Below are 16,348 nucleotides of genomic sequence, written 5' to 3'. Positions count from 1 at the left end.
TTCAAAAGTAATAGCAGTGTGCATAACTACAATACTAGGAAAAAGGATGATCTTCACTATTCAAGATTACTGTATCTGTCAATCCGAAACATTTCCAATGTTGATGCTATAGCACATTATAAGAAATACTGCAAAATATTAAAGACTGTAATATGGATGTCAAAGCAAATATATTACAAGGAAAAGATAGTCATATCAGATAACAAAATAAAGACAATATGGGATATAGTGAAGGAGGAGACCGGTAGGACCAGACATGAAGAGGAACAAATAGCATTAAGAGTAAATGATACATTGGTGACAGATGTGTATAGTGTTGCAGAACTTTTTAACAAACATTTTATAACTGTTACTGAAAAGATGGGGTTGTCAGGTTCGGTAGATGCTGCTATGGATTACCTTAGACCAGACATTTCAAGTAATTTCCATAATATGAATTTGACCCTCACTACCCCAACAGAAATAATGTCCATCATAAAATCTTTAAAATCAAAAACATCTAGTGGGTATGATGAAATATCAACAAAGTTAATTAAAGAATGTGATTCTGAGCTAAGTAACATATTAAGCTATCTGTGTAACCAGTCGTTTATCAGTGGAATATTTCCTGAATGGCTGAAATATGCTGAAGTTAAGCCACTGTTTAAGAAGGGAGATAAAGAAATAGCATCAAATTTCCGTCCAATTTCACTGTTACCAGCATTCTCAAAAATTTTCGAAAAAGTAATGTACCGTCGTCTTTATAACCACCTTATCTCAAATAACATACTGTCAAAGTCACAGTTTGGATTTCTAAAAGGTTCTGATATTGAGAAGGCTATCTTCACTTACAGTGAAAATGTGCTTAATTCATTAGACAAAAAATTGCAGGCAACTGGTATATTTTGTGATCTATCAAAGGCATTTGACTGTGTAAATCACAATATCCTTTTAAGTAAACTAGAATATTATAGTGTAACAGGAAATGCTGCAAAATGGTTCAAATCTTATATCTCTGGCAGGAAACAAAGGGTGTTATTAGGAAAGAGCTTGATACATGTCTATCAGGCATCATCCAACTGGGAACTAATTACATGTGGGGTCCCACAAGGTTCCATTTTGGGGCCCTTACTTTTTCTTGTGTATATCAATGACCTTTCATCAGTAACATTACCAGATGCCAAGTTTGTTTTGTTTGCCGATGATACAAACATTGCAATAAATAGCAAACCAAGTGTAGTCTTAGAAAGATCAGCCAATAAAATATTTGTGGACATTAATCACTGGTTCCTAGCCAATTCTTTGTCACTAAACTTTGAAAAAACACACTACATGCAGTTCAGAACTTGTAAGGGGTGTCCCAAGAGTATATGTCTAACATATGATGACAAGAAGATAGAAGAAGTGGACAGTGTTAAATTCTTGGGATTACAGCTTGATAATAAATTCAATTGGGAGGAGCACACCACAGAACTGCTGAAGCGTCTTAACAAATCTCTGTTTGCAATGCGAATTTTGTCAGACGTAGGGGATATAAAAATGAAAAAGCTGGCATACTATGCTTACTTTCATTCCATAATGTCATATGGGATTATTTTTTGGGGTAATTCATCAAGCCAAGCTAAAGTTTTCCGGGCACAAAAACGTGCAGTAAGAATTATATGTGGTGTGAACTCAAGAACATCCTGCAGAAGCCTGTTTAGGGAACTAGGGATACTAACTACAGCTTCCCAGTATATTTATTCCTTAATGAAATTTGTCATTAAAAATATATCACTTTTTCAAACCAACAGCTCAATTCATGGAATCAATACTAGAAATAAGAATAATCTTCACAAGAATTTAAAGTCACTTAGTCTTGTACAAAAAGGTGTGCATTATTCAGGAACACACATTTTCAATAACTTGCCAGCAGCCATAAAAAGCTTAACAACCAATGAAATTCAGTTTAAGAGAAGCCTAAAGGATTTATTGGTGGCCAACTCCTTCTACTCCATTGATGAATTTCTTAGTAAAACCAACTGATTTGTATATAAGTACAACATAACTTCTGCACAATTTCAGTGCAGTAATGTGTTCACTGAAAATTTGTGTGTGTGTGTGTGTGTGTGTGTGTGTGTGTGTGTGTGTGTGTGTGTGTGTGTGTGTAAGTATAACCTAACTTCTGCACCATTTCAGTGCAGTAATGTGTTCATTGTAAATAAGTATTACAGTAGTTGTATTACATGTTTATTACCTTATAAATAAATAAAAAACGTTTTTTATTTTAAATTCAGTGCATTAGTATTTGTAAAATGACTCTTAGTGTTCATTAAAAATGACGATCATTCCACTTGGGACCTGTGGAATGGTACATTAGCTTATTTGTTTTAGTTGTAAATATTTGTCATGTATTGTTGTTTTTCTGACATGTTCCACATCCAGGAGGACCTCCTCACTACGGATCAATTGGAATGAAAGTAAATCTAATCTAATCTAATCTAATCTAATCTAATCTAATCTAAATCTAACTTTGGCACAGAAAGGGGTGAATTATACTGGCACTGAAGTCTTTGGTCACTTACCAAATAGTATCAAAAGTCTGACAGATAACCAACAAGTATTTAAGAAGAAATTAAAAGAATTTCTGAATGACAACTCCTTCTACTCCATAGAGGAATTTTTAGATATAAATTAAGAAAAAAAAAGAAAAAAATATTAAAAAAATAAAAAAAATAAAAAATAAAGTTGTTATATTAACTTAAGTATGTTGTTAAATTAACCTAATTATGTCATGTATTGGAAAATTTGACTCGTTCCACATCATTACAAAATATCGTATTCATGATCCATGGAACTAGTATTAATCTAATCTAATCTAATCTAATCTAATCTAATAGATGTTAAGTCCCATAGTGCTCAGAGCCATTTGAACCATCTTCAACTATTCTGTAATCTATTCATAACCTCTTAAACTATCCTATCATGTTAGTATTTAAGTGATCATATATGACTACAAGATTGTGACTAATTCTTTATAATATGAGGTGACTAACGAAATAACTGTCTTATCGTAGTGTATAATTTTGTATTTTTGTAGGACATTTATACCTTTTATGAGATGTGATGTCGATGGGAGGGTTTGTATCAATCGTGAAAGGGGTGGGTAATGTAGGTAAAGACATGACTGACACTACACACACACACACACACACACCACACCACACCTTTCAGACGACCCTCGCAAACAAGTGTGACTGATTCTTCACCATTTGCCATTCCATAAGTGTTGCTAAGATTTTTCTTCGGGAGCTTCAAAGGTGAAGGTGCGAATGTCCGTTCTGCAGGAGACGTTTAACATCGTACCTCCTCCAGCTTCTCACTCAAGTATCGGCAAAGTAGGGATCCTGGGGAAGGGGGTGGGAATGGTTTTCCTGTCTTTGGGGCTATCTTCTTTTTCTCCTTCGATCTTAGCAACCATCTCTATTTTTTCCTTTCTTACTGCTCATTTGAGTACCGGTCTATCGTTCCCTCTTTCCATATGCATAGACTTCTTTGTGCAATTTTGTCATATGATGACATGGTTCGAGAGCGTGGCTGTTATTTGAAGACAAATGTTGATGGTGTTGAGTCAGCAACCAGCTACAAATTTATTTTCAGTTCCTTTATTCAAAAGCTACCGTGACCAGTAGGAACTGAACAAAGGAACTGAAAATAAATTTGTGGCTGGTTGCTGTCTCAACACCATCAACATGTGTCTGCATATACTTCTATCGCTGATGTCCTTCTCATTCTCTGTGGTTTCCTATAACCTTCAGCTTATTTCACATAAGTAGGCCAAAGAATCAGGCTGCACGAACACACATCGACCTACACACAAGATTACACTTAGACGCAAACATGGAAATTACGGGCTAGAAACCTAAAGCGATGTCGGAACCGCCAAGGGATGGAAGGGAAAAAAGACATATGTACATCTGGGTAGAGGCACATATTGTATGGTTGAAATATGACAGTTCTGCATCGTCCCTTTTTTTTCTTTTGTTCTTTCTTATATATTTACACATGTTTAAGAACAGAGACAGTTCTTTATCACACAAGGAAGTGAGAGAAATGAAGGAGAGTAGAAACTAAGGAAGAACTAATGAGCATAAGCCAGGTAGGAACTACTGGTGATAATTATTTAGGAATATCAGTCGAATATTTGTTCTGATGATTTGTAGGATAGTGGGACAAGTATAGAATAAAGAAAGGTATGATATAATGAATTATATATAAATATGAGGTGTGCTGAAAGTGTAGAAGTTGAAAAGTAGTGGAGGACTCTAGGGGATTAAATAAGGTACCCAGAGGTAAGAGTGAAGTGTGAAGTAGAATTGAATTTTGCCAGGTAATATTTAGCGACAGTATACATAAAGATGTAAACATGGGGCCTACTCGTAAAGGATAAGGGGGGGCCACACCCTGCTTTTATTGAATGAAGAAAAGGGCAGATAGGCAGACTGAAGAGAGGCTGATCTATACTGTGCGGCCAGGGCCACTAAGAAGGGGATTGACCTGTACCATAGAATACAGGGATAAGAAAGGGGCATACCTACCAAAACGGAAGGAGGTAGTGCATCCATAGGAGCAACCCAGAGGTAAAGTATAGGTACTGTGCCTAAAGGGAAGGACAGTATTGTGACAGAAGTCACACAATTTTGTAGAGATTATTCTGATAAATTTGGATTCTTTACATCGACAGCATTATTAAGACTTATGAGTGTCGGAAAGAACATGTTTTTTTTTTTCTCCAGCGTTTCCTCCAGACTACAAGCTACTGTATGAAATGAGACTGTTAAGTACTAAAGAAAATATAGTTTAGAGAATTATACTAAATAACGAGGCAATCAAAAGTCTATGCCACCTGGAGTTTGTGATTGAAAATAAAAAATGTTGTCCGCACGATTCCTAGATGTAAAAGTACTAACTCCAATGTTGGGTGAAATGCTCAGATAGTGATTGTTGAAACAAACAAAAACAAGGAAAGGAAAATTTAGGTATTAAGTACACAAGAACTAAAAGAGATATATTGAATATCGATTGAAATATAAATTATTGTTGTGATAGATATTAATGTACATGATGAATATGTGTAAAATATCGTGTATTAGAGATAAGGGGAGGAATATGTAGTGCTTCAAGGATTTCAGTGTAAATTCTAGAAACACTTGGCTCTCCACCATCTCGAACACCCGTTATTTTAATGACGAGGGTGACAGAATCTTTTTACTGTGCCACACAAATGTGTGCGTGCAGGAGGGACAGCTGTCACGAGAAGCCAGGAGCTGCATTGGACAAGCGACCCCGACAAGTGGTTACCAGCAGCACCTTGAAATTTATATCAAAAAGTCAAAGCGTGTTTGTATAATGTTCCGTGGTTTGTGGTGTCATGAGGATTGTTACAGGGACAGATGAAGCGTGTATTGTATAGAGACTCTTACTTCACGTCTTGGCTCTGCATGAGGCAGCACGTATGTAATTTAATGGGTGTTTTGTCGATTCTGACATTTGTCATGGAACCAGTTGGCTTGCTGAAGCTTGTACAGAATAATTGTTACTTTGGGGATGAGAGTTGAAAATATATTGTTGTTGAAATGAAAAGATTCTATGAGTACATGATTTATTTCAAGAATAGATAATTGTTTAATATTATTCCTTCTAACTTGATACAGTCTTCGGAGAAAAATTAAATGGTGAGAGTGACATAGCTGATGACCCAAAGAAGAGGATCGGCTGCATGCACAATGTATGAGTCAACTGGGAGAGACATGTAAGTCATGCAGCCCAACACAGCACTGTCTCTTGTCATCCAAGAAAGAGTTGACTCTTGTCTCAACACAAAAATATTCAAAGTCTGATTTTCATGTACCACAGACCCTGCCACTTTAGTGCAGTCTACTCACAAACTAACATAGATAACAGAATGTTCCTTAGAGCATTGCTTCTGTTTTAAGTAAGTTTTCCAGTTAAAGTCGAGTTTGCGTAATGTCAAATCTCAACCAGCTGCTAGTAGAGTCTGAGAGTAAACACAAATAAACAGGCCAACTGATGCGCACTGCCACCGTGTCTGTACTGCTATCGAATTAAAACTGCCTCAGACTGGCCTTGGGCCAGCTTATGTGCAGGATTTTGACATAGTCTCATCAGAGGGTTCTCCTAGTGACAAGCACCATATGGGTAATGGTGCCACAGCAGTTGACAGTAGTGTTGCACCAGCTACTTGGTTTTCATTCTGATATCTGGTGGTGCCTCTATGCCCCCTAGAATAGAAATCTATTCTTCCAGAAGTTAGGAGTGCTGTGATCTATTTTTCTGGTAGATGTCCTGAAACTAATAAAAATTGCTTAGGTTAGTTGTAGTGTACTTACAATATCAGTATTCTTGACCAGTCAGCACAGAGGTTCTCTTCTCTTTTACAGTCAAAATCCTTATTATTCATGTTTATATTTGCAGATTCACTAACAAGAATAATGTATGGATATTCTTTGTACATCCAAAAAACAAGATTTGATGATGCATTTAGAGCTGCACTGAAATTATTATTCATTGCGTTGAAAAATAACAGACTGTGTTTTGATGTAAAGATTTTTTTAAATTGTTTGTACATCACTGACAACTTATTTTATTGCACAGTCTATACAGAGATACTTTTGTGTGCTTTTAGAGCTTATTTATTGGAATAAATGACATTAATTTTAAAATACTGGTATTAAAAATAGTCTCCAATCCAATACTTTTTCTCCTGCATTAGGTTAAAGGAACAAAGCTGGGCCACTCAACCACATTTTGTGATGAAAACAGATGATGATGTATTTGTTGACACAAGAATTGTGATGCAAGAATTGACAGAAAAAGCCAGTAAATCCTGGACATGGTGGGGCTCCTTCCGTGAGGGATGGAAACCGCAGAGTGCAGGGAAATGGCGTGAACCTGCTCCCCATCCTTGGAAGGTATATCCACCATTTCCTTGTGGTGGTGGTTATGTGCTGAGTTGGGATCTTGTTGAAAGGTAATGTATGTAATAATAATAATAATAATAATAATAATAATAGATTTCAACTTACTGTAAAGAAGACACATTAAGTTACAGACAGGCACGATTAAAAGAGATAAGGCATTCACATAAAGCTTTTGGCGGCAGACTTAACCAGCAACAGAGAAACACACACTAGTCATAAACACAGGCAAGCACATCTCGTGCACACATGACCTTCAACTCCATCATCTCAGGCCAGAATGCTCAAATGTTAAATGTTGTATTTTTAATATTTTCACAAAAAGCATGAAAAGGAAAGACAAAGGAAATTTGGGATTGCAAATAAATTTCCAACAAATGATTGTACTTACAGTGCCCATGAGGACTCTGCAAATAATATTCCAAGAAGGTATTGTAATAAAAGCATACAACACTTTGTATTCTGAATGTTTCATTTTGACCTTCGAGCAGCCCTCAGCCCCTGCATGTGGGCGATAGTTTCCCAGCGCAGGTAAAATCAATCCATTGGCCATTGGGAACTATGCTAGCTAGATATGGAGCTCATTAACATGCTAGCTCTCAACTAGAAAACTTTGTATGAGTGCAAACCAGGTTTGTGTTACTATAGAAACTTTAAAACATCCATGTAATCATTTAATTGTAAAAAATGTGACATTTATAACTGGTGCAAAATGCTGAAACAATTACTGCTTCTCCCGATTTTATGATGCAAATCGTCAAGTGTACAATATTAAAGGTATCTAATTTTATATATGAAGTTATCATGTGCACATCACAGTCCATACCTGGAAGTTTATTTGCAATCGCAAATTTTCCTTGCCGTTTTCTTTTCATGCCTTTTGTCGAAATATTAATAAATACAAGTATTAGTTTTGTTTATTTACAATGTAACATAAGAATTAAAAATAGAAAAAAGTTTCTGTGCATAGACTCGACCCAACAACCCTTGGATTACTGTTCTGTACTCTTTCCACTGTGCCAACCACTTCCTGCAAACTATACTATCATAAATGGCCCATGCCTCGCCTGACTTGCACCAAATATGCTATTTTTTTTCTAAATGCTAGTCTACCTGGAGCTCCCACTTCTGTCACTTTCATTTCTGGTAAACCCTTGTATACGAGGTCTGTTCAAAAAATTCTGGAACATTCGTAATTTCGTGCCAATGCTGTGTTGGAGCAAAATGTGATTGGCATCCCTGCTAATACTTGTATTTAATGTGTAACTTTCGTAAGTTTCAGTATTGTATTTCTGTTATTGTTCAGTGCTGTATTGAGTAGAACACTGTGTTGCACAGTTCGCGAATTTCGAGACGGCGGAGTCAGAGGAGCAATGCACCTGCATTAAATTTTGCATGAAACTCAAGAAAAACTGTACAAAGACACATCAAATGATGCAGGAAGTCTATGGTGATCAGTGCTCAAGCTGTACTTGGTGATGGGAATGGTTCACACACTTTTAAAATGGCCAGATGGAAGTTAATGATGACCCCTGTTCAGGACATCCTTCGACATCTATCGACAACGCTCATGTCAGGAAAGTCAACAAAATTGTGCATGCCAATTGATGACTGACTGTCTGAGGGCTTGCAAAAGAATGTAAAATTTCAGTTGGAACATGTCATGAAATCCTGACACAGCATCTAGGAATGCATCAAGTTTGTCCCACAGCTCACGAGCCCGGACCAGAAAGACCTTTGCCTCACAATCTGTGAAGAGCTTTTGTGTCACGTGAATGGAAATGAGATGTTCCTTAAGAGAATCATAACTGGTGATGGTATGTGTATGTTGAGATCAAGGTTCAGTCTTCACAATGGGTCAGAAATGTTTTACAAGGCCCAAAAAAGCTCATCAGGTCAGGTTAAATGTCAAAGCCATGCTGATAGTTTTCTTTGAGTTTGAACGATTAGTTCATTATGAATTCATGCCATAGGGACAAACTGTTAATCGATGTTACTATTGAGTTGTGTTGCTATGCCTGTGAGAAGATACGAGAAGGAAACAGCTTGAGATGTGGCGAGACAATTCATGGCTCTTTCATAATGATAACACACTCACACATTCATCCCTGTTGGTGCATGACTATTGCACAAGAAAACAAAGTCACTGTGCTGCCTCATCCTTCGTACTCTCTGAACCTGGTCCCTGCAGACTTTTTCTTATTTCCAAAGCTGAAAACCGTATTGAAAGGATGAAGATTTGCAACGATAGATGAGATAAAAGAAAATTCACAAACAGCACTCCGGCTGATCCAGCAAGAGGAGTACCAAGACTGCTTTTGGAAGTGGAAGCGGCATTGGGAGCAAGGTTTCAATTGTGGAGGGGAGTATTTCGAATGAGACCATGTGCTGTAAGTAAAAGGTAAGTGTAGAAAAATTTTTTAAACAAAGTTCTGGTATTTTTTGAACAGACCTCACCGAGCGAGGTGGCGCAGTGGTTAGCACACTGGACTCGCATTCGGGAGGACGACGGTTCAATCCCGTCTCCGGCCATCCTGATTTAGGTTTTCCGTGATTTCCCTAAATCGCTTCAGGCAATTGCCGGGATGGTTCCTTTGAAAGGGCACGGCCGATTTCCTTCCCCATCCTTCCCTCACCTGAGCTTGCGCTCCGTCTCTAATGACCTCGTTGTCGACGGGACGTTAAACACTAATCTCCTCCTCCTCCTCCTTGAACAAACCTCATTTGGATGAAATCAGTGATGAACAGTAGGTGTGGTCCCATATAAGTAAATTTATTGGTCTTTTCTTGATGGATCATTTTTTGGCCATATGTTTTTTAGCTTCTGTTAGGAAGAATTCATTGAATTTAGTTACTTATGATTTTAATTCCATATCATTAGTGTTGCAGAACTGTCATCTAGCAAGTTCCAATACCATATGTGTTATCAAGTTTATTTGTTTCATGCCAAATAATGCTGCAGATGATCATTCCTTTGTTGTAGAATTTTGTGTGCATAACACATGGTTCTTTCTTTTTGATGACTCACTGATGCAAGTCCCAGTGTCTTACTGTCCTGACTATCATCCTCCAAACACAAAGTAAATGACACAAATAGGTCGGAGAACTTAAGAATAACTAGCAATAGTGCTTTTTCTTCCAAAAGAAATTGCTGCTGTAAATGAAGTGTTACTTCTTGTGGCAATACTACATTTCTATAAGTAGTTGTGTTGTGTCATGGTCTTCAGTTTGAAGATTGGTTTGATTCAGCTCTCCATGCTATTCTACCTGTGCAATCCTCTTCAGCTCTGAGTAGCTACTGCAGCCTACATCCTTCTGAGTCTGCTTACTGTATTCATCTCTTGGTCTCCCTCTAAGATTTTTAACCCCCACACTCTCCTCCAGTACTAAATTGGTGATCCCTTGATGTCTCAGAACGTGTCCTACCAAACAATCCCTTCTTCTAGTCAAGTTGTGCCACAGATTCCTTTTCAATTCTATTCAGTAGCCTCTCATTAGTTACCCGATCTACCCATCTAATCTTCAGCATCTGTAGCACCACATTTCAAAAGCCTCTATTGTCTTCTTGTCTAAACTGTTTATTGTACATGTTTCAGTTCCATATGTTGCTACATTCCCTATAAATACTTTCAAAAAAGACTTCCTGACACTTAAATCTGTACTTGACATTAACAAATTTCTGTTCTTCATAAATGCTTCTCTTGCCATTGCCAGTCTACATTTTGTGTCCTCTCTACTTCGACCATCATCAGTTATTTTGCTCCCCAACTAGCAAAACTCCTTTACTACTTTAAGCGTCTCATTTCCTAATCTAATTCCCTCAGCATCACCCGATTTAATTCGACTACATTCCATTATCCTCGTTTTGCTTTTGTTGATGTTCATCTTATATCCTCCTTTCAACACACTGTCCATTCCGTTCAACTGCTCTTCCAAGTCCTTTGCTGTCTCTGACAGAATTACAATGTCATCGGCGAACCTCAAAGTTTTTATTTCTTCTCCATGGATTTTTATACCTACTCCAAATTTTTCTTTTGTTTCCTTTACTGCTTGCTCAATATACAGATTGAATAACATTGAGGATAGGCTACAACCATGTCTCACTCCCTTCTCAGCCAGTGGTTCCTTTTCATGCCCCTTAACACTTGCAGCTGAGATCTAGTTTCTGTACAAGTTGTAAATAGTCTTTCATTTCCTGTATTTTACCCTTGCTACTCTCAGAATTTCAAAGAGTATTCCATTCAGTATTGTCAAAAGCGTTCTCTAAGTCTACTGGTGCTATAAACGTAGGTTTGCCTTTCCTTACTTATCTTTTAAGAGACGTTGTATGGTCAGTATTGCCAAACATATTCCTAAATTTCTGTGGAATCCAAACTGATTTCCCTCAAGATCGGTGTCAATCATTTTTCCCTTGATCTGTAAAGATTTGAGTTAATATTTTGCAACAATGACTTATTAAACAGTTAGTTCGATAATATTCACATCTGTTGGCAGCTGCTTCCTTTGCATTTGGAATTATTATATTCTGTTTGAAGCCTGAAGGTATTTCTTCTGTATTATACATCTTGCTCACCAGATGGAAGAGTTTTCTCATGGCTAGCTCTCCCAAGACTATCAGTAGTTCTAATAGAATGTTGTCTACTGCCACAGCCTTGTTTCAGTATGGGTCTTTCAGTGTGATATATCGTACCTTCACTCATGTCGCATGTGATTTCAGTGGTCATGTGTCCATATAGTTCACAGGCCTGCATATAGAGGTAACTTAGGTAAGCCGCCTGGCACTCACTGGTGAGCCATCAAAGAAACAGTATTAATTACACAATCGCAAACGAGTTTCAGCCTATTCTATAACCGATATTACTGTTATCAAGCCAGTGTGTCCAGTGCTACACACAATGTGTACTTCATTGTAGCTTATGAGTTTCATTGTAAAGTGCTATGTTCCATAGTGGAAAATATTATGAAAAGGATAGTTGCTAGTCACCATATAGCGGAGATGCTGAGTCACAGGTAAGCACAACAAAAAAACTGCCATAAAGTGAGCTTTCAGCCAACAAGGCCTTCATTAGAAATAAACAACATGCATACAAACACTCACACAAACACAACTCACACACATGACCATTTGACCATTCTCTCTGGCTGCTGAGGCCAGACTGCAAGCAGCAGCACATGATGGGAGAAGCAACTGGGTGATGAGGTTAAGGAGGAGGCTGGGCTGGGGAGGGGGCTGATCAAGTGTTGCTTGTGGAAGCATACCAGAGCGAGGTGGTGAGAGAGTGGGCAGCTAGGTGCAGTCGGGAGGTTAGATGGAGGGGAAGGAGGGGGGGGGGGGGGTTAGCAGAAGGAGAGAAGTGGAAAGACTGAGGGTGTGTTGGTGAAAAATGTTCTGTTGGGTGATCCAACTGTCTCTTGGCCACAGTTTATTGGTGGCCATTCATGTGCCTGACAACTTGTTGGTTGTCATGGCCATGTAGAGTGCAGCACAGTGGTTGGAACCTAGTGTGTAGGTCACATGACTGTTTTCACAGGTAGCCCTACCTTTGATGGGATAAGTGATGCTTCTGACTGGGCTGGAGCAGGTGGTGCTGGGAGGATGTATGGGACAGGTCTTGCATCTAGGTCTGTTGCAGGGATATGAGCCTACCACTGTGGGAAGGGTGGAGAGGATGGTGCGTAGTACATTCCTCATTTCAAGGCATGACAAGAGGTAGTTAAAATCCTGGTGGAGAAAGTGATTCAGTTCCTCATGAGGGATTGTGACTCAGTACCCCTCAGAACTGGAGCAAGTGAATCACATTCTCTGCCAGGGTTTTGACTACCTCTCGTCATGCCCTGAAATGAGGAATATACTACCCACTGTCTTTCACACCCCTCCCACAATGGTATTCTGCTGCCCACTGAACCTACACAATATTCTTGTCCATCCATACTCACCCCCATCACCCAAACCCTTGCCTCATGGCTCATATCCCTGTAAAAGACCTAGATGCAAGACCTGTCCCATACACCATCCCAACACCATCTACTCCAGTCCAGTCACAAGCATCACCTACCCCATCTAAGGTAGGGCTACCTGTGAAACCAGTCATGTGACCTACAAGCTAAGCTGCAACCACGGTGCTGCATTCTATATGGGCATGACAACCAACAAACTATCTGTCCACTTGAATGGCCATTGACAAACTGTGGCCAAGAAACAGCTGGACTATCTCGTCGCTGAGCATGTCTCCCAACATGACATTCTTCATTTCCATGACTGCTTTATAGCCTGTGCCATCTGGATTCTTCCCACCACCGTCAGCTTTCCTGAATTGTACAAGTGGACACTATCCCTGCAATATATCCTATGTTCCTGTATCCCTCCTGGCCTCAACCTACATTAATCATTCTCCGTACTTATGTAGCCCCTTCCGTGTTTCCATTCCAGCATTAACAGCCCTCTGGTCCACCAATGCACCTGCAGTCTTTCTACTTCTCTCCTTTTCTGTGACCCCCCCCCCTCCCTCCCGGCTCCCCCGTCCAACCTCCCAATTTCACCTAGCTGCCCACCCTCTCTCCACCTCGTGCCTGTATGCTCCCACAAGGAGCAATTTGTTGCCCCCCCCCCCCCCCCCCCCATCCCATCCCACCCTACCCTGCTATCCCTTCCTTCCCTCTCTCTCCTCTCTCCCCCAGCCTCCTCTGTATGCCCTCCCCCCCCCCCCCCCCCAGTTGCTTCTCCCACAGTCTGGCCTCAGCAGCCAGAGACTCTGTGTGTGTGTGTGTGTGTGTGTGTGTGTGTGTGTGTGTGTGTGTTTTGAATTTGTATGAGAGTGTATATGTATGTTGTATGTTGTCTATTTCCAGTGAAATTGTTGGCTGGAAGCTCACTTTCTGACAGTCTTTTTGTTGTACCCCTCTGCGAGTCATCATCTCTGCTTTATGGTGAGTAGCAACTATCTTTTTCATAATATTACTACGGAAGTCGCATTTGTTCTTGCTGTAGTGCAGCGCTCCATCAAATTCTTCACACAGTATCATATCTCTCATCTCATCTTCATCTATGTTCTCTTCCATTTCTGTAATATTGCCCTCAAGTACATCTCCCTTGTACAGACCCTCTATACACTCCTTCTGCCATTCAGCTTCCCCTTCTATGCTTAAGACTGGCTTTCAGTCTGAGCTCTTGATATTCATACAGCTGCTTCATTTTTCTCCAAATGCCTCGTTAATGTTCATGTAGGCAGTTTCTATCTTTTCCCTAGTGATATATGCTTCTAAATCCTTACATTTGTCCTCTTGCCATCCCAGCTTAACCATTTTACACTTCAGGTCTTTCTCATTTTTTAGGCATTTGTATTCACTTTTGCCTGCTTCACAGCAAGTATTCCTAGTTTGGTTAAATACCATTTAGCCATTGACTGTTCCATCGATCATAAATGAGATCTCTCACTATGTTCTGAAATGTGTCAATTTCTTTACAACAATAATACCATTTATATTCTCAGTAAAAAATATAATGAAAAGAAATGTGTAATCATGAAACTATGTACCATTTTACAGAACATAATGAACTGTCAATAGCATTGTTAACAAATAGTGCACACCATAGCTTTGAACTGTATGCAAACTGATATGGAAGTATTGTTTCTCTAACTCTCTCTTTCTCTATTTTTCACTTGCAGAGTAATATATAAATCACAGCAGCAAGAAGTACACATGCCACAAGGAGAAGATGTGAGCATGGGTGTTTGGCTGGAGGATGCACAAGTATGGCAACATAAAGGTCCCTGCATCTGGGAATGCACCTATGCTGAGAGAACAGAGCAGAATCTACAGTTGTGCAATGCTGGAGAACTGACACCTGATTCAATGAGACACTTATGGAAAGTGTATCAGAAATATGGCAATGTCTCTTCTTAAGCAATTGACATAAAAAGACCTGTCAAACGATTCACAAAGTGTAAATATATCTGGATCATCTGTCATTGTACTGATTACCTGCCATTCCATTCAATTCTGTTGACAGTAAATACAACATGTTTATCTGTGGACAGAATGATGTGACATAAAGGTGATTGTTGTAAGATCTACCGAGTATGCATTTTTTTCTAATGAACACAGCATCAACTCTCACCTTTTAGCTCTTTTAGTGTGTAGGGAGTGATATGTCGTTTCTATACTGCTCGCACTCCTCATTACAGTGTAGTTGAAGTAGACTTTTGTTGTGAAAATTGTAAAAGCTAACAAAGGGTAGGACTTGTAAATGTGAGAGAGTGCTACCAGTCTTATTCATCCACCACTTTGTAAAGGCCTCCTCTAGACTTTTCCAAACATTGAGGTCTTCAGGTATACATGTATACATATTGCTCCAAAATGACTGTATTCTTCCATTGACTCCTGAGTTCTCTTTCTTGAATTCATGGTCATTACAGGAGATGTATGTTGGTAGCAGTAGGCAGGACTATTGTGCAGTCTGTCACAAATTCTGGTTGCCTTAACTTTCTCAATTTAGTGTTTCAAGAAAAGAATATCACCTTCCCTTCAGGGATTCACATTTGAATTCATGCATGTTGATCAAACCTGATGGTAACAATTCTAGCAGCATGCCTATGAATTGCTTGGATATCTGCCTTTAATCTGACCTGGTGGAAATACAAAACACTTGAAGAGTATTCAAGAATTGATCCTACAAGTGTCCTGTATAGATAAGCTACAATTTCCTAGAATTCTCTCAGTAAACCACAGTCAACCATTTGCATTCCCTACCACCATCCTTAATTTGCATATTCCATTTCTTACCACTCTGCAACATTACTCCCAGTGATGTGGTGCATTGTCATCCCTAAAAATTCCATCATTGTTTTGGAACATGGGGTCCATGATTGGATGCAGACGGCTTCCAAGTAGCCAAACATGACCATTCCCAGTCACTGGTCAGTTCAATTGTACCAGAGGACCCTGTACATTCTATGTAAATGTAGCCCACACCATTATGGAGTCACCACTAGCTTGCACGGTGCCTTGTTGACAGCTTGGGTCCATAGCTTCATGGGGTCTGTGGCTCACTTGAACCCTACCATCAGCTCTTACCAACTGAAATCAGGAGTCATCTGACCAGGCCACAGTTTTTGTCATCTAGGGTCCAATCGGTATGGTTACAAGCCCAGGAGAGGTGCTGCAGATGATGTCATGCTGTTAGCAAAGGGAGTTGCATTATTCAACTGCTGCCATAACCCATTACTGCCAAATTTCTCTGCACTGTCCTAATGGATATGTTCGTCATATGTTCCACAATGATTTCTGTAGTTGCTTCATGCAATGTTGGTTGGAATAACAATAATATAAGGAAAAGATAGATTGCTACTTGCCATAAAGAAGACATGTTAAAAGTTGTAGACAAGCACAAC

General features: G+C 39.2%; 1 protein-coding gene across 1 annotated transcript in view; it reads left to right on the top strand.

Moving 5' to 3' along the window:
* The window catches only part of LOC124802482 (UDP-GalNAc:beta-1,3-N-acetylgalactosaminyltransferase 2-like), a 126,858-nt gene extending 111,827 nt beyond the window's left edge, over positions 1-15,031 (top strand). The window contains exons 6-7 of the mRNA XM_047263291.1: positions 6,752-7,009; positions 14,624-15,031. Of these exons, the coding sequence (XP_047119247.1) occupies positions 6,752-7,009; positions 14,624-14,861 (496 nt within the window). The 3' untranslated portion in view covers positions 14,862-15,031. The remainder of the gene's footprint in view (positions 1-6,751; positions 7,010-14,623) is intronic.
* The last annotated feature ends 1,317 nt before the right edge of the window (positions 15,032-16,348 follow it).

This window comes from Schistocerca piceifrons, chromosome 6 (genome assembly GCF_021461385.2).
Source record: "Schistocerca piceifrons isolate TAMUIC-IGC-003096 chromosome 6, iqSchPice1.1, whole genome shotgun sequence".
Classification (NCBI taxonomy): Eukaryota; Metazoa; Arthropoda; class Insecta; order Orthoptera; family Acrididae; genus Schistocerca; species Schistocerca piceifrons.
This window is presented reverse-complemented; position numbering and strand designations above follow the sequence as displayed.